The 22,834-nt window shown below is 35.9% G+C and overlaps 1 protein-coding gene across 2 annotated transcripts in view; it reads right to left on the bottom strand.

The window, feature by feature from the left end:
• BTAF1 (B-TFIID TATA-box binding protein associated factor 1) overlaps positions 1-22,834 on the bottom strand; it is an 89,317-nt gene that overhangs the window by 29,186 nt on the left and 37,297 nt on the right. For both annotated transcript variants that reach the window (XM_081554484.1, XM_081554474.1), the window contains exons 13-20: positions 22,292-22,416; positions 19,721-19,841; positions 10,785-10,889; positions 8,612-8,761; positions 8,178-8,320; positions 7,437-7,611; positions 5,911-6,114; positions 2-428 (exon numbers count right to left, since the gene is read on the bottom strand). In XM_081554484.1, the coding sequence (XP_081410610.1) occupies positions 2-428; positions 5,911-6,114; positions 7,437-7,611; positions 8,178-8,320; positions 8,612-8,761; positions 10,785-10,889; positions 19,721-19,841; positions 22,292-22,416 (1,450 nt within the window). The remainder of the gene's footprint in view (position 1; positions 429-5,910; positions 6,115-7,436; positions 7,612-8,177; positions 8,321-8,611; positions 8,762-10,784; positions 10,890-19,720; positions 19,842-22,291; positions 22,417-22,834) is intronic.

Here is a 22,834-nt window from a genome sequence, read left to right on the forward strand (position 1 = left end):
CCTTTAGAATTTTCCTGGCCACTTTGTGTTGGTACTGGACATGTGACAGAAGGAGTTAGATATGGGTCCACACAAAGAGAGCTACAGAGATTTTTAATAATTTTTGAATTGGGACAAGGAGTCCTTGTTGTGCACTGCTGAAGTAGTTTGGCCATGCATTGAGCTGCGTAGTTCTGCACTAGCGTATTCTCTTCTTTTTTAATTGTCTCCATTAATGGTTTTATAATAGGATTTAATTTCTCCGGAAGTTGCTGCAAGTTCACAACTGCACATGCAGCAAAAGTATGCACTCTCAACTGCAACACTTGCCACTCCTGGTTGGTCTCTGTTACTGTCATTTGGACCTGCTGTCGTTTACTATCTAACTGCTGTAATACTTGAGGATTTAAATTGAAGGATGATGTGACTTCGTTAAAAACAGTAGTGACCTATTAAAGAGAGAAATCAATAATCATTAATGACATCAACCCCAAGTAGCCTGTACATTCTTAAAGGGAAGACAGCAAGCTTTCTGTTTCAATTGTAAGTTCTACAATAACTAGTACATTTTAGTATTCAGTAAACTAAATGTCTAAACCCTTCCAAGTAAAGTTTATTTTAACCTGACTTAATTTAACATTGTATTATACTTTTTTAAGAAAGACACAATCTCTTCAGAGACTTCTTATATTTAGTAAGTTTGAGTGAAAAATCACACATAATACCCACACAGCACTTTGGTGAAGTAAGAACACTGTGAGCAAATATAAACCAATTCTTTGAGAATGGTTTAACAAGAGGAGGGTGACCGTGGCGGAGGTGCTCCAGAGCCAGCGCTCCAGAGCCGGGCTGAGAATGGTTTAACAGTTGTTAATTCTTTAATTACCAAGAACTGCTTGGAGCTACAACTGTGGCGTTAGACTACTTTACAAGCTCCATTAAAAGACTGTTCATTATATCTTTTTAAAACAACTTAATGAGATGTAACTCACATACAATACACTCAAGAGTGTACAGTTCAATAGTTTTTATTATATACAGAATTGTACAACCATCACCACAATTTTAGAACATTTTCATCATCTCCAAAATGAAACTCAATACCTATTAGTAGTAACACCTCATTTCCTCCATTTATGTAACCACTTATCTAAATTCTATCTTCATAGATTTGCCTATTCTGAATATTTTCATATAAACTAATATAATGTATAATCTTTTATGACCAGATTCTTTCATTTAGCATAATTCTTTAAAGGTTCACTGATGTTGTAGCATGTATAATTACTTCATTCCTTTTTTTGGCTAAATAATATTATACTACATGGATATACCATATTGCATTCTTCCATTCATTAGCCAATGAATGGTTGGGTTGGTTCCACCTTAGTATTGGTTGGTTCCACCTTAGTTAGTATTACAAATAATGTTGCTATGAACATTTATGTACAAGATTTTGTGTGCACGTGTTTTTTAAATTACCATTTAAAGATAGTATGATGGCTTACATAACAAAAATAGTCTTGTTTGATAAATAACTAGAGTCATAAAAAGGCTCTATAAATGGATCCAATCTGATCAATGTTGGTCAGAAAGTCTATAACATTAAAGAACCTAACTTTTTAAAAATGGATAACCCAATTTTTCAGACTTAGAAATGATCAACTTTCTTACGGGCAAGACTGGTAATGCCAGATTCTTATTATGAGAAGCAAAACAGGCACACAGATAAGATCTTCTTTTATCACTAAAAATATGAAAAACTTTAAGATCTTCTTTTATCACTATAAAATATGAAAGACTTTAAATTGAGCTTTATCTGCTTGATCGTGATCTGTTCTCTACAAAGAAACATGATCATATACCATTTCTAGCTTATATTCTCCACTTTGCTTTGTCTGTTTTATGTGTTCAAGCTCTGCATAAGATTATTTGAAACAGGGTTTCACTACTAAAAGTTTAAAACACTGTCCTAAATACACTATGCTTCTGTCAATTTTCAATGATTATAGGCAGCTTAGGTAAAACTTTCCAATTTCCATTCATTCAGTCAACAAATATTTAATGAGTAATACTAAAACATGAGTAAAACCAATGTCTTTATACATTCAAAAAACTGTTGAGACAAATGTGGGAGATACACAGGTAAACAATTAAAGACAATATAACGTGAAACTAAGGTAAGTGCCAGTTGCTGTGGTAGCACAAGGATAGCTTAACTCTTCTCAGGTGACAAAAGCAATGAAAGCTTGTTAAGGGCAGTTAACACTTATGCTAGGTTTTTAAACAATAGTTAAGTCTGGAGTTATGAGGACATCTTGGCAAAAAGAGTGAGGTAGTAAGTGGAAGTCGAGACACTGTTCAAGGAACTGACAGCAGTCATCATGGCTTGAACACAGGGTGCAGATGAACGAATATCAAGAAATGAACTTGGGATGAGCATAGAGGGTTGAGGGTAGGGAATTTTCGGCAAAGGGAAGAGGAGTTCAGACACCAAAGACAGAATGAGTGAAGCAAAGAAAGTGAGCAAGGGTGCTGTACTTTTGCAAGAGAAAAACTAACTAGGCTTAAGTGGAGGAAGTTTGAGAAATAATTTGAAAAGAGATGGGGAGTTTAGAGGTGGTGTTGAAAGTAAGAAAGGAAAAAACCAAAATCAAGGAAAAAGAAAATAATGTTTTTAAGTAGGGGAGGGATGTGTTCAGAGTGGCACTAAGAACTTCACTAGTCTGGCACAGCAGGCAGGGTGAAATGAACCAGAGACTGCCTGGAGCCTTAGAGATGAATCAGGACCTAGTCATAAAATACTAAGGCCTTTGACTGGGTTGTAGTGATGGAAACAGAGAAAGAATAAACGCATGCAACTTTCTGAAAGGAAATGTTAACAAGATTCGAGACTGTGGATAAAAAGGGCTATTTTCTGTTAAAAAGTAAATTCCAGTTTTGGTTGTGTTAAGTTTGAAATGACAGTGAGATATCCAAACAAAAATGCCTAACTGAAGAACATAAAAGATCAAGAGAAGACAGTACAGCCCATGGATAAGAACTAAATTAGTGAACGGTGAGAGACAGAGGAAGACCGTCAGGAAATGCCTGTATCTGGCAGGTAAGAGAAAAATAGGAATGCAAAGAAAGATACAAAGAGCAACTCTTAGCCAGGGCCAAGATTAATCTTTTAAAACTGTTCTTCCTTCAAATATGCTCTTCTGGAGACTCTGATATCCTAGGTCAAAACCACTGGACTAAGGAAGTTGATGAAACAGAACAGTAGTTCCACTAGGGACTAAGAGGTCTGAATAAGAAAAGCTTTAAAAGGCCAAGTAATAGCTTGAAAAAAAATCTTGTCAGAAACAGTAAAAAGGGATCCCAGACCTTAAAGAAAATTTGAGATTTTATTCTAAGAAAGCAAAATATGGGGAAGGAGAGGCAAAAAGGAGAAATTTTTTCCTATGTATTTACCCAAAAAGAAGAATGGAGAAATTTTAGCTTTTTCTCACAGGTGAGATCAAAAACAATTTCAACTATATTGTGTTTTGTTTTGTTTTTAATAAGAAAGGGGGATAAGAAATGCAACATGCTCCTTCACAGGATCAACTCAAGTAAAGTAGCTGAACTTCTGATTCTATAACTCAGGAAGAACTCTTTGACACTACCTAACCTCAAAGACTTACTAAATACAAAGATACAGTAATGAAAACACTGCTGCTGGCATACAGAGAGACAAACAGAATGAACAAATAGAGCCCAGATACAGAACCACACATCCATTTCAAATAATTTTTGACAAAAGAAACAAAGGAACACAATGGGAAAAGGGAAATCTTTTCAATAAATGACAATGAAAAAATCAGGTATCTATATGAAACAATGCAGTCTCTATTTAGCACTATATATAAACATAAATATGGATACTGCTGCTACTGCTAAGTCGCTTCAGTCATGTCCAACTCTGTGCGACCCCATAGACGGCAGCCCACCAGGCTCCGTCGTCCCTGGGTTCTCCAGGCAAGAACACTAGAGTGGGTTGCCATTTCCTTCTCCAATGCATGAAAGTGAAAAGTGAAAGCGAAGTCGCTCAGTCGTGTCTGACTCTTCGCTACCCCACGGACTGCAGCCTACCAGGCTCCTCCGTCCATGGGATTTTCCAGGCAAGAGTACTGGAGTGGGTTGCCTATGCCTTCTCTGTAAATATGGATGATTAAACATTAAAACTGGAATGCTGTAGAAGAAGATATGTGTGAATACCTTCACCATTTGGAGATAAGAAAAGATACCTTAGATCACAGAACACAATAACCATAAAAGAAAACAACTGATAAACTAGACTTCATCAAACTTAAAAATACCTTCTTATTCAAAGACAAAGCAAGCCTCATATTGAGAGAAAATGTTCTGAAAGCATCTATATGATAGAGGATTGGTATCCAAATTATATAAAAAACTCCTACAACTCAATAATAAAAAGACAACCTAATTAAAAATAGACAAGAACTGAACACACATTTTGGAAAGGAAGATCAACAAATGGTGACTAAGACATAAAAAAGTGTTATACTTATTAGTCATCAAGGAAATGCCAAGTTAAAACCACAATGCCACTGTCACACAACCATCAAAAAGGCGAAAATTACAAGGAGTGACCATCACCAAGTGTTGGTGATGACGTGGAGCAACCAAAACTCTCATATATTGCTGATTAGAAGGTAAAATGATATAGCCACTTCTGGGAAAGTGCAATTTTTTATAAAACTAAATAAACATCTCAGCCTATGACCCAGCAATTCTACTCCTATGTATTTACCCAAGAGAAATGAAAATATGTCTTAAAAAAAAGCTTATACAAAAATGTTTATAGAAGCTCTGTTCATAACAGCTGAAAACTTGGAGCAGCCCAAGTGTTCATCAAGAGAAGAAGGGCTTACACTTAATGTGGCATGTTTATACAATGAAAGAAAACTCAGCAATACAAAAGAATGAAGTACTGATACATATAACACCACAGATGATTTTAAAAAACATCATGCTGAAAAAGATCCTTACATCAAACAGCACAGAGTATGGTTCCATTTATATGAAATTCGAGAACAGGCAAAAGTAATCTATGGTGCACGAGAAACCAGAACTAGGGTTCTTTGAGGGCGAGGGATTGACTGGGAAGTGGGTATGGCACTGGCTGTATCTTGACAGAGGTTTGGGTTTCAAAGGTATACATTTCTGTTAAAATTCATCATATATTCCATTGAAGATTTGTACAATTCATAGAACATAAGTTTTACCTCAAAGAAAGAGCAAATCACCATAAAAACTAAATTTTAGTTAATGACACAAAAAGAGCAAAAAAAGGGAAAACCCTGAATTTTAGTTGAAGTGTACTGATAGCTGTCTGCAACTTATTTAGAAATACATCAAAAATATGGATTAATGGTTGCATATTACAATTAACACATATGTGATAAAGCAAATTTAGTAAAGTGTTAACTGTGGAATCTAGTTGGTAGGTATATGAGTATTCATTGTGTAATTCTCTTATGTTTGAATGTTTTCACTGTAAGTTGGGAAGAGGGAGGAGAAATACTCAGAAACTTTTTTATTTTCCTATACTCTGCCAGTCTTAGGCAAAACTGAGAAATGACAAAAGGCAACACCTTTTCTAATAAAGGTGTATTGGTTTGTCAAAGCTGAGATTTTTTTTTTTAAATCCCTTCCCCATTCTCTTGTTTGAAGAAAAGTCAATACAATGAAATAACCTTTCCAAAGGGAATTTAATTCCATTAAATTTTCCACCTAATGACTCTTACTTTATTCCAAATATATGATAGGTTACCAAGCCACAAATAGATTCAACAAATTAAGTGTTTTTGTGGTAAACATGATATGACAAATTTCTTATCTTATTTCATGCTCTAAAATTAAGAAAGTCACTTCTTTACTCACCAGGTCATTTGCTTGATCAATTGTAAAAACGTTGTTGTTTACTCTGTTACCAACTTCAATATGTGCATCAGCTAATGATGAAATAAGCTGTTTACACTCATTTTGCATTCGTGTAAATGGAACGGCAATTTCATCATAATATAAATGTTCTGAAAGGATATCAAGTAAACGTGGCTGCACAGCTAGGGTAACAGCTCTACACTCCTAAAATATAACAGACAACAAATATTCAGGGCAAATATGTAGACATAATTCTAGAAATGCATAATCTTCACTTGCAAACTACCAAGTCTAAATTTCTATTGTTTTTGAATCTATATTCTGTTATCTCCCAGAACCACATCGTTAGTTTCACAGAGAAAAGGTATCACACTCAAACTACTCTAAAATTTTAATATGAATGACTATAGAACATGCACATGGAACTATTACAATTCCATTAAATTTTCCACCTAATTACTCTTACTTTATTCTGAATTAATTCCAAGACAGATTTAAAAATATACAACTGTAAAAAGAAATCAGTCAGAAAAGAACACTTAGCATGCACTATAAAATGTTATTTAAAAACTCATTAGATTTCTTAACAATTGAACCCATAGTTTCACATGCCATACTGTAGAAATGGATATATAATTTAAAAGCTACTCACCTGCCCCCAAATTTAACTAACCCTTCCCACTCTCTCTGGTTGTTGCCTGCCCCAACCAGAGGGGGAATGACCTCAGTGGTGAGCCATGAGGGATTCTGTGGGATCTGGGTGATCAGCCTGGGCTTCACAGAGTAAGTCCAGAGAAGCTCTGTGAGGGTCCAGAAACCGAACTGTCAACACTTGCTGCTGAGTCTGAGAGGCACAAAAACACAGCATCACTGCCTCTCCAGCACACCACGTCCTGCCTAAAAACAGATGAGCCTTGCTTCTTTCCAGAGGCAAAGCTGGGGTTTCAGTTGCAATAGAGCATGGCTCAATTACTTTTAAACACAGCTTTGACAAACTGTTAAGAGGCAGTAACAAGCAACTCTCACAGCAAGTGCAGACAGTTAAATTTCCAGAATTCCAGTCAATGGAATAAACAAAGCCAGCAGGAAGTTTCTTTGATTTACAGAAGCAAGTCTTACACAAAATCAATACATCTTACTAGAAGTTAAAAATTAAAGGGGCTGCAAGGGAATGGTTTATTTGGAAACACAAAGATTTGGGTTTAAATGTGCTGATTTTATTCTTCCTGTGACCAAAAATCTGCCCTTGCTACTACTCATACAAATGGACTTCTATCTCTCAAAGCCTCTTATCTTTTGTGGTTCTCAGGTACAAAACTGGGGGTTCTAAGAAAAAAGGCTAGGGTTAAAGGCAAATGAGAGAGAAACAAAGTTTCAGTATAATTTGGAATACTTTTCTATAAATGTTCAATATTTTTACAGAGAAAATTTTCACTTTTCTGTTTGTAAAATACAATGAAAATAATCCTAATAGCTAATGGAAACTAGTTTAGATTGTCTTTGTTTATTTGGGGGCAAAATCTTACCTTCTGTAAAGCAGCCCATTCACAGATTACCAAAGCTACACTAATTCTCTGTAAGGCAGATTTGGAATTCAAATGGAAGAGTAGTAACTGGCCAAGGGATTCAGCTGGTTTAATTTCCTGGGTTACCACATTTACACTTGGATCACAAATACAGCAACAAAGTGCTCCTAACAACCTAAGAGGGAGAAAAAAAGAAATTACTATAAAAATTACTTTAAGTTTCCCCTACTGAAGCTATAACTTTTCCCAGGGAAGACTTAACTCCTATCTTATCTTCATAAAAAAATACAAATCCTTGGAGAAGGAAGTGGCAAACCACTCCAGTATTCTTGCCTGGGAAATCCCATGGACAGAGGAACCTGGAGGGCAACAGCTCATGGGGTCACAAAGAGTCAAACAGGACTTAGCAACTAACACAACAAAATAAACAAAGGAAATTTTCAGGCCTGAAAACAGTTATGTGGCCTAGATGTTCAAATTTTGTTGTGGACTGTGCAATTGTTGGGTTGCCTTCCCAAACAAATTTTAGTATCTGCCATTTAAGATGACTTCACCTAAGCTTAAATATTAAAGTATATGTACACCAAAAAAATACAAATCTTGTTTTTAAAACTTCAAAAGAATGAAAAACGTTTCCTTACATTTTAATTTTTTTCTTACTCTAGTATGATGGAGGAAGGATTGACAGACACATGGGAGGAATCTTTTGGTTAAATGACTTTTGAATTTATGTATACTCACTTAGCTGCCATCATTCTGGCCCGCATAACAACAAAGTCCCTGGTGGTGGGGTCTTCCATGATGGTGTCTGCACCTGCAATGTACTCCTGAAGTACTTCTTTACTCTGGCTTTGGCCCTGGCGCACCTTACCACCTGTTTTTTCCTAAGTGAATAAAGGGGGAAAACAATAATTAAAGATTTACCATTAAAATTTAATAGATAACATAAAAAATAATCTCATTTGTTACAATCCCACTAAAATACAGTTCTTTCACAAAACCTTAATGGATAAAAATTACTATGCATTTTGTCAAGGTTCCAATAAAATAATTTTTCCTTCTGTTACAATAATAATATCACACTTATATTAAAGCAATACAGATTTCTTAACACAGTTACTGTATTAATAATTATGAGTTGAACATACAAATACATTATGTTCCTCCACACTTACTTTGGCTCTAGCTTTTACTTCCAGCAACATATTTAAATCAATAGGTAAATGAGAAGGCTGCATCATTAAGCAAAGCCATGCAGCCATCCATGGACAAGCGGCCGCTACCACATACTGAACTGAAGCCTTGCTCAATAATTCCATCCAAACCTGCAGAATGAGAAGGGAACATGAAAATGAAATTTTTCTAGCAAGGCCTAATAAAACCTAATACTTTTAGTGATACTGAATTGAAAAAAAAAGTAGGAAATAGCACAAAAATTAATTTTAAAATTCAACATATAGGCTTACTTTCAAATACTGTTTTAGGGTAGGTAAGTTTGTATACTAAAAAAAAAGTAATACAAAAGAAAGTTTTTTAAAAAAGAACACAAAGTATTTTCCTCAGTATTTTATGAAAATCATTTTTTACAATACCCATAAAAAAAGTTATCAAAATTTCAGTAAATACCTGGAATCCTTTCTTTGTATCATAAAGCTCTATATGCATTCCTATATTCAATACATGCTTCAATATATAACAGCTCCTGCTAAATTTAGAGGAGTAATACCCTTAGTATATACTAGAGTAATATCCTACTAATATCTAGTATATCAGAGTAGTGAAAGTCGCTCAGTCGTGTCCAACTCTTTGTGACCCCATGGACTTTACAGTCCATGGAATTCTCCAGGCCAAAATACTGGAGTGGGTAGCCTTTCCTTTCTCCAGGGGATCTTCCCAACCCAGGGATTGAACCCAGGTCTCCAGAATTGCAGGCGGTTTCTTTACCAGCTGAGCCACAAAGGAAGCCCAAGAATACTGGAGTGGGTAGCCTATCCCTTCTTCAGCAGATTTTCCTGACCCAGGAATCAAACTGGGGTCTCCTGCATTGCAGGCAGATTCTTTACCAAGTGAGCTATGACGGAAGCCATATCAGAGTAATATACTAGAGTAATATCCTAGTATAAATTTAAAACAATGTAAATCTTCCTTCATGATCTTACTCAATAAAGCACTTTTTAAAAAACAATTTTATTTATTTATTTATTTATTTATTTATGGCTGTGCTGGGTCCTTGGTGCTGCAGAGGCTTCTCACTGCAGTGGCTTCTCTTGTTGCAGAGAAGGGCTCTAGGGCACTCAGGCTCGTAATTGCGGCTCCCAGGCTCTAGGGCACAGGTTCAGTTGTGGCACATGGGCTGAGTAGCTCAGAGGCATGTGAGATCCTTCCTGCTCAGGGATCGAACCCAAGTCTCCTGCATCGGCAGGTGGATTCTTTACCAGTGAGCCACCACGGAAGACCTAAAGCACTTTTCTCGATGCCTAGCATTAAATGGGCTAGGGCCAGCATGTAGCTACTGCTGCTGCTAAGTCGCTTCAGTCGTGTCCAACTCGGTGTGACCCCATAGACGGCAGCCCACCAGGCTCCTCCGTCCCTGGGATTCTCCAGGCAAGAATACTGGAGTGGGTTGCCATTTCCTTCTCCAACACATGCATGCATGCTAAGTCGCTTCAGTCGTGTCCAACTCTATGCGACCCTATGGACAGCAGCCCACCAGGCTCCTCTGTCCACAGGATTCTCTAGGCAAGAATACTGGAGTGGGTTGCCATTCCAGCATGTAGAAACACCACCAGTGTTAACCCACAGCTGTTAACAATGAGTCACTTCAGAGGCCAATGATTCAAGACTACCTTAACAGGTTTTAAGAGGACAACAGTGCCATTTCCTCCCATAAATATTATTAAACATATCAAGTGGCTATTCTTTATAGGTTCCAACACATATGACCAATCTTCCTAAATAAAGGGAAAAAGTACAAGTCTAAATTATGACAATCAGACTCTATATATTACCAATAAATCCCAAAAGATACTCTGTAGGACAGATGAGCATGCTGATAGAAAGCAAAAATAAGTGATGGAAAAAAGTTGTCTTTTCCTCATTTTTTATTTTCTGTATTGAGGCTATGAAGAAAGTGCTTAAAACACCTGCCTAATGGGTCACACAACTAACCAGGACTTAACCATTATAATCCATAAAAAGTCTATTTCCTTGATCTCCAGACTATTCAAGTGTCTTGGATGATTTCTAATTTCTTAAATCCCTGATCAACAACTGTACAGAAATATGAAAAAAAAATTTTACATCTACCAAGGTACTGGGAGAAGGAGTACAGATATATTCATCACATACCTTGTGAATGAGGTCCAGAATTTCCTGGCTGCTTTCTAAAACACAAAACTGAAATATATGTCGAAGCATATCAGGAAGGATAGGTGTAAGCCAAGACGAAGAGTTCTAAAAACAAAAGCAAAATCAAAATTATAACATAATTCTGCAGCATTAGCTTATTTTAAAAGTTTTAAGTCAAATAACAGAAATACTACCATGAAAAGACTGTTATGACTTCATCAAAAATGTTCAACTGGTGATAAATTTTGACAAGATTCTGAGCAAAAACACTGTATTATTCCAGTGATTTGGAGAAATTAAATGGTATACAATCTCTAGGAACCTGGAGAAAGTCTGATTATGATTAACAACACTGAATTTTGCTTCTACAAACTGAAACTATCCTGTATATGGGAGCAAGCTCTAACCAGTGACATCTCTTCGGTTTCATTGTGTATCACTGCTCTGTCATGGAAATTTGACAAATGATCACACTACAGTTGTTGTGCTAGATAACCAGCTTAAGTTGCATGTGCTCATCATTAATGCAAGAAAAGAACTGTGAAATGATATCCAATCTAGAAAATTCAACTTTGAGTTCACTACAAAATTAAGGCCAAACTTCCTAATTTATTTTGGGTTAAGGACTCTCTGAAAATCAGGGAAAGACTATGCACAATCTTCTCTTAGAAAAATACACTTATATACATACTTATGTATAATATTCTGCTTTCGGAATCAGGGATTTCCTTAAGCTCATGTTTAGAACCTCAATCTAAGGAATTTCTCAACAAATCAAAAGCCCACCCAAATCAAGCAATCAAATGGTGTTTAACTAAATCCACTGTGTGCTCAGAATTGTAGAAAAGGAATCTCATGTTGTCTACTGTTCAAATTACAAGCTCGCTGAATAAGAACTAACTAGTTCACAGTACTTAACATCACATCCTTCCACAATTTTTTTAAAAATAAAAACTATGTTGTCTGGAAGAAAGCTGAGTGCAGAAGAATTGATGCTTTTGAACTGTGGTGCTGGAAAAGACTCTTGAGAGCCCCTTGGACTGCAAGGAGATCCAACCAGTCCATCCTAAAGAAGATCAGTCCTGGGTGTTCATTGGAAGGACTGATGTTGAAGCTGAAGCTCCAATACTTTGGCCACCTGATGCGAAGAATTGATTCATTAGAAAAGACCGTTGCTGGGAAAGATTGAGGGCAGGAGGAGAAGGGGACGACAGAGGATGAGACGGTTGGATGGCATCACTGACTCAATGGACATGAGTTTGGGTAAACTCAGGGAGTTGGTGATGGACAGGGAAGCCTGGCGTGCTGCGGTTCACAGGGTAGCAAAGAGTCGGACACGACTGAGCGACTGAACTGAACTGAACTGTCTGGAAGAGACTGAAGAGAAATTTGGAAAATATTTAACTAAAATTCCAGAAAGTGAGACGGTCTAGGGATAATGCATAACTCAGAAAGCTACCTACAGTTCTCTTGCCAGTGGGAAACTAATAACCCTGGGCTTCTTTTTTTCACATGTTTCTCAAAATGGCTTGAAAGAAATTTAAAACAGACTGCAAAATCATCAGCTGGGGGGAGCCTACTCACTGACAAAAAAGAACTACTTTTCATTGAAAGGGAAAGGGATATTGGAAAGAAGAAAAGTTCTCCTTTCCTCAGCAGAGAGAACAGGCACAATTAGGAAAGCTGTAATAGCAATAAGCAAATAATTTAATATTACCCTCCTATATTTCTTCTCATTTCCCTCTACCATATTTACCAATTCTCATAATCCACCCCTAACCTCATCACTGGAAATCAAAACAGTTGCTTGTAGATCCCAAAGCCATACCTATAGATGAAGATTTTTTCCCCCTATATTGATAAACAGTGAATGTAATATAAATTGTAGTAGTCTTCTCAGGCTATAAACTTTATTACTCTAGTAAATTCTAGTCTATAATTATTTAAAAAACAATCAAAGGAATAAAGGAATGAAAGAACATAGGGTGTTTCTACGGTACAGAAACTATTCTGTAAGATACAATAATGGAAAGAGCATCACACATTTGTGAAAATCAGTAGAATGAATATGCAACATCAAGAGTGAAGCCAAGGGAACTCCCTGGAGGTCCAGTGGTTAGGACTGTGCTTTCACTGCCAAGGGCTGGGGTTCAATTCCTGGTCAGGAAACTAAGATCCTGTAAGCAGTGTGGCACAGCCCAGGAAAAAAAAAAAAAGTGAAGCCTAATATAACTATGGATTGGTTGACAATGACATGTCAACATTCGTTCACTAACTGTAACATTCTGGTGTGCAATGTTGATGGTGGGAGCAGCTATTTGGGGGAGAGTAGGAGGTATATTGGAGAAGGAAATGGCAACCCACTCCAGTGTTCTTGCCTGGAGAATCCCAGGGACGAGGAAGCCTGGTGGGCTGCCATCTATGGGGTCGCACAGAGTTGGACACGACTGAAGCGACTTAGCAGCAGCAGCAGCAGGAGATATATGGATGGGCACTCTGTATTTTCTGTTTAATTTTGCTTTATAAAGTGAAGTCAATAAATAAAGAGGAAAATAAAATTTTAAAAATAAAGAGAAACAAAAAGCCCAACCAAACAAAAAATCCAACCCAGAATATGCAGGTCACTATCATCACATGAATGAGTATTTTTAGAAATGCAGATTTCTCCAGCAACATAACATAAAGTCTGCCTAGCAGAAAATACAAGTTACAAAATAAAGCTGAGAAAACAGTTGAGGCCAAATTCAGTCTATCTGAACAACTGTGCAAGCATCTCCTTTTAGATATTGTTGCAAAAAGTTACATGCTTCAGCTCACTATTAGTATTTTCTCCAAAGATTGCTAAGTACAATTTGGCCCATCCAGAAACAACCTGCCTCTTGCAAATCTGAAAGTTGGTCCACCTGTTTTCATAAAGTTTGTGCCTGTCTTCCAGTAGACACTGACTTAGGCAGGTAACCTAATGTTGCTTTTTATTTATAGGTTTATTAAACTGAATTGGTTAGGAGTGGGGTACAGTGAGGGCTACAATACTTTAAGTTGCTTAGAAATTAACCACGTTGGGATTTTCCATCCCAAAATTTTAAAAAATAGTCAATGGACTTCTCATATGCTACTAACTAGGAGTCTACTAGTCACAAATTTCCCTTCTAATCTTAGGCAGTCTGGAAAGTTTTGATGACTTCAGAGTCGTCTAGCAGAGTATAATCCCAATTACAGAAAAATTCCTACCACAGACTGTTTACTTCACCAGGTTTAAATTAACTATAAGCTGTATTACTGCAACTCAAGTTATAAGTGAATTCATGTTTTTTTTTTGAATTCATGTTTTAAGAGGGCTTTTAAAAAAATATTTTGGTTTATGTTAAATAATTAACACAGTATTAGCACTTTATGTCAGTGCTAATAAACATGTTTCCCAGCATTTTTATAATGAGGGTCAGATGGAGGGGTGGGCATCTGTGGGAATACTCAGGGGAATGACTGGTAGTTATTTAGTGTAAAGAGAATGGGGTAGTCTCTGTACAGCTCCTTTATTCAGACTGGTGTTCCCTCCTTCACTCTGCCTTTGTGGAACTCAGAATAAGGAACGCTGATGACAAACAAAAATAAGACCATCAGACATGTCTCTACATTTACAAAATCAAGCTGAAGCTTTTAGCCATCTACATCCCCACACTCAATCCTTCAGCCAGACCAGTTTCCTTTCCCTTCCTCTGCAGTGCCATCATGCTCACTTCTGCTCCCGGAGTCTGACACATGTTCGTCCTCTGTTACCCTGCTCTTCACCTGGTTAAATTCCATTCATCCTTCAGGTCTCAGTTTCAACTGTACTTTCAGCAAGACACTTCCTTGACCTTTACTCACCTCACTAGTAAGGATCCAGTAGCACCATCTTCTTCCCCTACCAGGTCCTTACCTCATTATGTAATGATGGCTTTATAAAATGGCCATTATGTAATTATAAGGGCTTGTCTAGTTGTCTTCTCCTGTCTTGCTTAGCTTCCTGTTTTAAGCTCTACAGAAGGACACAGATCTTTTCTCTTACCAATCAGTATCTAGAAAATTGTAGGCACATAGTAGGCACTAAAATATCTGTTGAACAAATCCACCTTGACTATGAGAATAGTCAAAGTCACAAGGAATAGTTGGTAATATGCAAAATTTTCCACAATTGTAGGCTGGTAATAAATCCCTAACTGGCAAAATTGGCATCTTAAGTAGGATAAGATCTTGCCAGCACCATTTTGCTATGCCCCCTTTTTTATCTTCCCACAAGCACACCCATAAAGTGTGTAGATGTTGGGGGGAAGGGGAAGCAGCAATCTGATTATCATTTACCATGAACACCTGATTCATGTTGGTAGGTATCATCATTTCTATCTCCACATCAAATGATATGGGGTTGCAAGAAACTCTGCAAAGAAGCTACAACAAAGTTATGAATCATACTGAGTTCTGAGCTCCTCCACTAATTTGGTCTGAAATCCTATTTTAGCCCACTGCCAAAAAACAAAACCCAATTCTATAATCAGACAACTTGTAACTCCTTGTGTTATTTGTCCAATCAATATTTACTGAAAGTCAGATAAATATTTAAACTTTACTCTTTTCATACCTTTAGAAAATCTGGCCAATACCTAATTATGCTAATGTTCTCAAATGCCAAAGTCTCAGTCAACTCTGTTTTTTTGGTCTTTATTCCCTTCTCTACATATGCATACATTAAATTTTCTTACATCCTGGACTAAGTATGCCCCCAAATTCCAACTCAGTCTCATGTATATCTTCATGCTAAATTTATAAGCATCATGCTAGTGACTGCCTTTCAAATAAAAATCAATACTTTATGTACTGAAATTTTCAAATGACTCAGAAGGTGAGTCTGATGCAAACAGAATGGAAAAGCATACCCAGTCAACAGAATATGGCTAAACTAGAGGTTCATGTCCAGAATATATTTTCCTAGCTGAATTCTGACTAAAACCACTATTAAAGATAGCAGTTATCAATGCTAATTAATCTAGACATTCCAGTAAAGTAATTCACAGATAAACATATACATTCATAAATAAACCTGCATGAATAAAAAGTAAAAACAAGTAATGATCTACATGGGAAGAGAACCTAAAAAAATGAATATATATGTATGATTCATTTTGCTGCACAGCAGAAGCTCACACATGATAAATCAACTATACTCCAATAAAAACTAATTTTTTTAAAAAAGGAAAAACAAATGATAAATTACTTCACTTGGTCAAGCTCTTAGTTCAGCAAAAAAAAAAAAAAAAAGTTACATTCTGATTTTAAGTCATTACCAAATAAAATTAATTTGGTTTGCCTAAGAGTTCTTATTTCATACTCTCTGAGAAGCCAGACTTGCCAATACTTTCACATGTTAACATCAGAGATAAAGGCACAGGGATTAAACAATTTATCTTCAAAGATGCCAAGATATGTCATAAAAGAGTCTAATACAAATGAGATTTCAGGAATTTCCTAGCAGTCCAGTGGTTAGGACTCCATGCTTCAACTGCCCAGGGCCCAGATTCCATCCCTGGTCAAGGAATTAAGATCCTCCAAGCCATGTGGTGCAGGCAAATAAATTAAAAAAAACAAAAAAACAAGAATTTATAAATAACTTATTAACTGTGGTTCTATAAAAAAACATTTTAGAGATTTCATGGACTCGACTCACTGCCCCACCCTCCCAGAAACTGTTCCCCTCCCTTTTTGGCTAGGGTGGTAGCAGTTCTATTGTTACCAGTCCTGGATGACTATGTTCACTGTTGTATCCGGGTCCAGTTCTATGGCACATGTGAACTAGTCACATGGTTCACTAATTAAGCATTTTAATGAATTGATGGGAACCCCTAGCAATTGGCAAATATCTGCTTACATTGTGATGTCGTTTTTGATTCTTCCTTTTCTACACAAATCTGTCATTTATGTTCTAGGAAGTTATTACATCCATCGACTGCTTCAAACGCTACGATCACATTTGGCAAAAGGAGAAAGAAGAAACTATTATGACGTTTATTATAAAAAACCCCTCACTTCCTGAATTTGAATCCCAGATTCTCTACTTCCAAAAACTAGAGCAAGAAATTAATGCTGAACCTGAATATATCTGTGTGGGTGCCATTGCCCTGTACACAGGTTGGTTCATTATTTTTCAGTCAGTCATAAAAATTCAACAGTGTTGTTCTGTCTTTTTACCTAGATTAGCATTCCAGCAAGTTCTAGCTTTCTTAAAGATTGACTTTGCTTTTATGGGCCTCAAGCTTCAAGACCAATTTGCAGATTTGTTTTTAATTCTCTTCTGCATAATTATTTATTCTGGACTATTTTGGGACACTTTGCTGCTAAACCTTTAAAACAAAGGCTAATTAAGAGAAGGGAGGACTCTCTCATATTTGGAATTAAAGTGTACTGTTTTTAATAAATAATGATAACAACAACAAAAAAAAAATAAAAATAAAATGAGGACAGTCCATTAAATTGTAAAAAAAAAAAAAAAACATTTTAGAGACGAGCATATATGCATACATACTTATGATGGGATAAGTTGTAAGATTCAGACTATCTTCCTTATAAAGTCTTATGGTTTTGCAAAACAAAACAAAAAATTAGTAAAGATAGGCATATGAAAAGATGTTCAACATCATACATCATTAGAGAACTTCAAATTTAAACTATAGTGAGATACAACTACACACTTATCAGAAAGGCTAAAATCAACAACACTGACAACATCAAATGCTGGGAGAGGATATAGGGCAACAGAAAGTCCTAATTGATTGATGGCAGAAATGTAAATTGGTACAGACATTTTTGGAAGACATTTTCTTATAAAATTAAATATATTCTTAGCATATGATCCAGCAATTGTGCACTTCAGTATTTACCCAAGTGCACTGAAAACTATGCCCATACCAAAACCTGCACACAAATGTTTAAAACTTCATTTAAACTGATAAAAACAGAAAGAAAGGAAAATATCCTTTAATAGGTGAATATATGAACTGTGGCACATCCATACAATGCAGTATTACTCAGTGATAAAAAGAAATGAGCTATCAAGTTATAAAAAAGATATGGAGAAACCTTAATTTTGTAATGCTAAATGAAAAAGAAGCCACTATTAAAAGGCTATATACTACGTGTGTGTGGCTCAGTCGTGTCCAACTCTTTGCCACCCCATGGACTGCAGCCTGCCAGGCTCCCCTGTCCATGGAATTCGCCAGGCAAGAATACTGGAATGGCTAGCCATTTCCTTCTCCAGGGGATCTTTCCAACACAGGGATCAAACCTGGGTTTCCTGCATTGCAGGTAGATTCTTTACCATCTGAGCCACCACGGAAGCCCACATAATACATAACTCCAACTATGTGGTATTCTGGAAAACGCAAAAGTATGAGAACAATAAAAGAGTAGTGGTTGCTAAGGTTTTGAAGGAAGGAAAAGTGGAAATGCATAGGTGTGGCACAGGCATTTTTCAGTGCAGTGAAAACTATTCCGTATGATACTCTAATGGTGAGCACATACCACTGTACATATGTCAACCCATAGAATCTACAATATAAAGAGTGAACCCTAATGTAAACTGTGGGCTTTAGTTAATAATGTATCAATACTGGTTCATCAACTGCAACAAATGTACTACACTAATGCAAGATGTTAGCTAAAGGGGAAACTGTGCATATGGGTAGGGGCATATGGGAACTATGTACTTTTTGCTCAGCTTTTCTGTAAACCTAAAACTGCTCCTAAAAGTAAAGTGTATTAAAAAAATAGAAAACAACACCACCATGAAGGGAAGAAATTTGATAATTTCAACAGGTCTATCTAAAGTGAATTTAAGAATATTTACATCAAAAACATTTAGGCAAAACTCACAAAACTGAAAAAAAAAAAAATGATGTGAAAACTCAGAACCCATGCCAGCAGTTTTTTATATGAACCCATGCCTGATCAACTAAGGATTATATTCATAAAATGGACCTGATCGTTTTTTCTTAGAAGATTCTGATCAGACAAAAAAGATAATGCAAAAGGAAATTTACAAATGTTGATTCATGGTAGTGCAACACAACACTGTGCTATAGATTAAAGTAGGTCTACAGGGAATATTCCTAATTCACATAGGAATGCATGGTTGGTGAACACAAAAGAGACATTTATCCACAGTATTAATATATTGTCTAAAAAAAAAATTAACCATTGTTTTTTAAAGACCACTGGCTCAAACTGCAGCACCTATAAGTAACAGCGTAAGAAATGGATTCCTTATGATGTTTCCCTAAATTCTAGTATTTTGTTTGACTTTTAGGGCTATTTTTAAAACAGGAATGTGAAACCTTTCACAGATGGGGCAAGGATTACTCAGCTCATAAGAGATTTCTATTTACACAGTGATATTACCTGAAGGTTCTCTGTAGGCATTTCAATGTGTTACTGCTTGGAAATAAAATGCTCTTAAGACTGAGTATTCCTTAAAAGGAAGTAAGTGCCTAGCAATTGTATTATCAGTGTTTTCAAGTCATACTGCAGAGCTTCACAGGTAGCTTTCTAACCTGGGATGGTTTTTGCCAACCATCCAACTGTGAACCACACAGAGCAGGCAAAGAATGAATAACATGATCTCTGACAGGGAGGAATGATTCCATCTTTCCTTCAACAAAAACTTACTGAGAGCCACCTTTGTGTTAAGCAATATTCCATGGGCTGGGAATACAGACTAGAACAGTATTAAAATATTTCTGCCTTTATGATGATTATATTCTTATGTGTCTACATAGTCACCTTACCAATTTTACTAGCCCTAGCATTCTCCTGATCTTTATGTGAAGCAAGGGTAACCTGGTGGTCATATTTATCTTACAAAATTAATCTCTAAAAATTTCAAGATTACTGTAGTTATTAGTTCTTACCTGGTCTTGTGTTGATAATAAAGTGAACAGAGTTTCCAAGGCTGCTCTTCGAACTGATGATATAGTGTGATGCAAAAAAGGCCAGACACGTGGAACTAAAACTGTGAGTGACTGCTGAATACTAATAAAGAAGACACAGATTAATCTTACTCCTTCTTAGTTAAAATTCTGTTCATACATCATCTAAATATCATTTCCTTATGGACCTAGCAACTTTTTTGATGAATAAATTCTAAAAAGACAATACAATTTTCATATGAACACTTGCTTAACACCCTCATACAAAACTGTTATTATAAGACCAGAATAGACAGAACAAATGCAGTCATAAAGAGTAGCAGAAACATTAACATGAGGTTATCCTGTGGCACTAATACCATGAAGCACCTCTATCAAATTAGAAGTTTTCAGTATAACTGCACTTATTCTCAGCCTGTTCTCACTCAGGAAAATGGGACATGTATCTTAGTTGATAGTCAGCCTACACAAAAATCAGGATTGTTAATCCTTACTCCTCTCCTACCGTTAACGCCAATGGGTAACCAATAGGTGCACAGAATTTATATCCCCCTTTAGGGCCATCTCTATCACATATCAAAAGTATGGTAGTAGCTTTGGAATTTGTTATCCTAATCTAGCATTACTAAATTAGGAAAATTCAAATTATCTTCCTTCTCACAGATTAGATTTTAAATGTGAAAGCAAGCAAAGCCACAAGTTGGCTAACAACTTGGATCACAGGATTCCTGTCACATCCATGAGTCATTTATAAAAGTTACCTCAAATTAGCAAATTATTTATAGTAGCATTTGAAATATATACCTTGGTAGAAAAAGACATAAGGAAAAAAGAATATGTCAGTGTAATTATCTGTTCTTTTGGTTCCTCTCAGGAGGTCCACCTTTTAACGCTATTTTCATTACTTGTAGGTTTATATGAACATCGCCTTTTACATTTATTTACACATCTAGTAAATTTACTTATATAATTACAACTTAAACACATGCACACACAGACATAAAACAGACTCAAATATGAAAAAGCATTATAGCAGGTTTTGTTAATAGTGTAACTCTTCATGCTCCAAATACATGCTGCATTTCTTCTTACATAAGCTGGAAAGTATCTGCCAAATATCACAACATATGAAGCAAATTTTCTAAGGCAATTTTGAAAAAAAAAAAAAGATCAAAAACTACATTATTTCACACTGAATTAACAGAATTTTCACTACATTCTTTGATTTGTTTTTACATTATCTAGCTTTTCCAACACTGTCCACTTGATTAAATACATACATTTTTAAGTCCAAAGCCTGTTTTCTCTTTAGGGCAAGTGCCAACAAACCAAGGCTCACAGTTCAAGTTCACTCTATGTGAGTTTTTAAATAAAATTTTATTGGCTCACAGGTATGTTTACTTCTTTATGTATTATCTACAACTGCTTTTGTGCTACACGGACAGAGTTGAGTAGTTCTGACAGAGATCATATGGCCACAATGCCAAAACCTCATTATCTGGGCAGAAAAAGTTTGCCAACCCCTGATATATAATAATAATTAAGAATTCTTGCATTTTGCAGCTTGAGAAGGGCTTTCACACAGATTAACTCATTTAACCCTTATACCAATGCAAGTGTCTGAAAATTAGGAAACACCACTATATGCACTATCATTTCAATTTTTCTCTTCACTTTATAAGCACTTATTTTGCTATTCCAATTTTGGGTTGTCCCACTAGCCTAAATTTAACATTGAAGGACGACTGCAGGTCAGTATTATTTGAAACATTCTCTCCATGTTTTTCACACATCAATGATTTTCATTGGAAACAGATTTACTCACAGAACCAGAAATCATTTATAAACATAATTATATAAACATTCATTGAATACACTCACTAGGCTAAGAAGAGTAATTAACTTTCTCATCTGTAATTTTTTTTCCAGTATCTCCAAGGATACTAATATTCAGGAGCCAGTCTAAAAGGTAGGGAATACATTAATTAGCTAAGCTTCATTTCAGATATCAAGACAGGAAAATAAATGACACTAAATTTTTGGTTTACATCTTTGCTTCACCCATTCTCTGCTTTTGAACATTATATTACATTATTATGTATTCCCTTCCTGATGAGTGATTATTGAAATCAAGAGAATATTTCTTTGTGAACATTAGGAAGAAAACGCTTTTACAGAGTAGCAAAATTTGGAAATGTAAAACTGATGTTCACTGCTAATTCTATTAGCCACTGTCACAAAGGCTACAAAATTCTGTAGTCTAGAACTAGAGGTGAAAATAAAATGGATAATTGTTTGTCTAAAATTAACTATCATAGGATAAACAAGTTGAATGATTATATAATGGAATTAACCCAAGAATATGGCCCAAGTTTCTGCCCCAAAAGAGCTGGTGGCTAGAGAATAAAGAAGAAAAGTCCTCCTGAAAATAACTGTCTTTGGCATCCCCAACTTACAGTGCTGTTCTAAAAGATGCTAGACTACTATATTTTTAATTATCTGGAACTGTATGTAAACACTTTCTACTTTATTCCATTGAATAGAAATAATTACCTGCATTGTTGAACCTGAGGATAAGTTAACAAGGATGACAGAAGAGTCATAATACTATTTGTTGAAGCTGTTAGATCATCTAGTTCCAGAAGAGCATCCCATAATGTATTTATAATGAAAGGTACCTATAAGATCAGTTATCAAGAAAACAGTTATTAATTTTGCAAGAAATATTCACCAGCCAAGTCAAACTGTATTTCAGGAGTCACTACTGATTCAACAACATATACAACCCCAATGACCTTGGATAATCCCAGTTCTGAGTAAAGTTAAGGAGGAAACATTATTTGTCTTCAACAATTCTCTACCCCTCTTTTTAATGCCACTCAGTTCTACTTTGGCATTTACCTTTCTATCGAGGTTCATAATGGATGGAGAATTCAAGAAATAAGATATCCCAACTCTATTTTCCGTTAAAAAAAAAAATCGTAAACTTTGAAAACAATACAGCTTACACATACATGTCAGGACCCTCTGAGCAATTTTAATATAGTTAAAACATTCTTAATCATCATGAAAAGACAAATTTAATTTCTGAGCTTT

This window comes from Giraffa tippelskirchi, chromosome 2 (genome assembly GCF_054371585.1).
Source record: "Giraffa tippelskirchi isolate mGirTip1 chromosome 2, T2T-mGirTip1v1.2.pri, whole genome shotgun sequence".
Taxonomy (NCBI): Eukaryota; Metazoa; Chordata; class Mammalia; order Artiodactyla; family Giraffidae; genus Giraffa; species Giraffa tippelskirchi.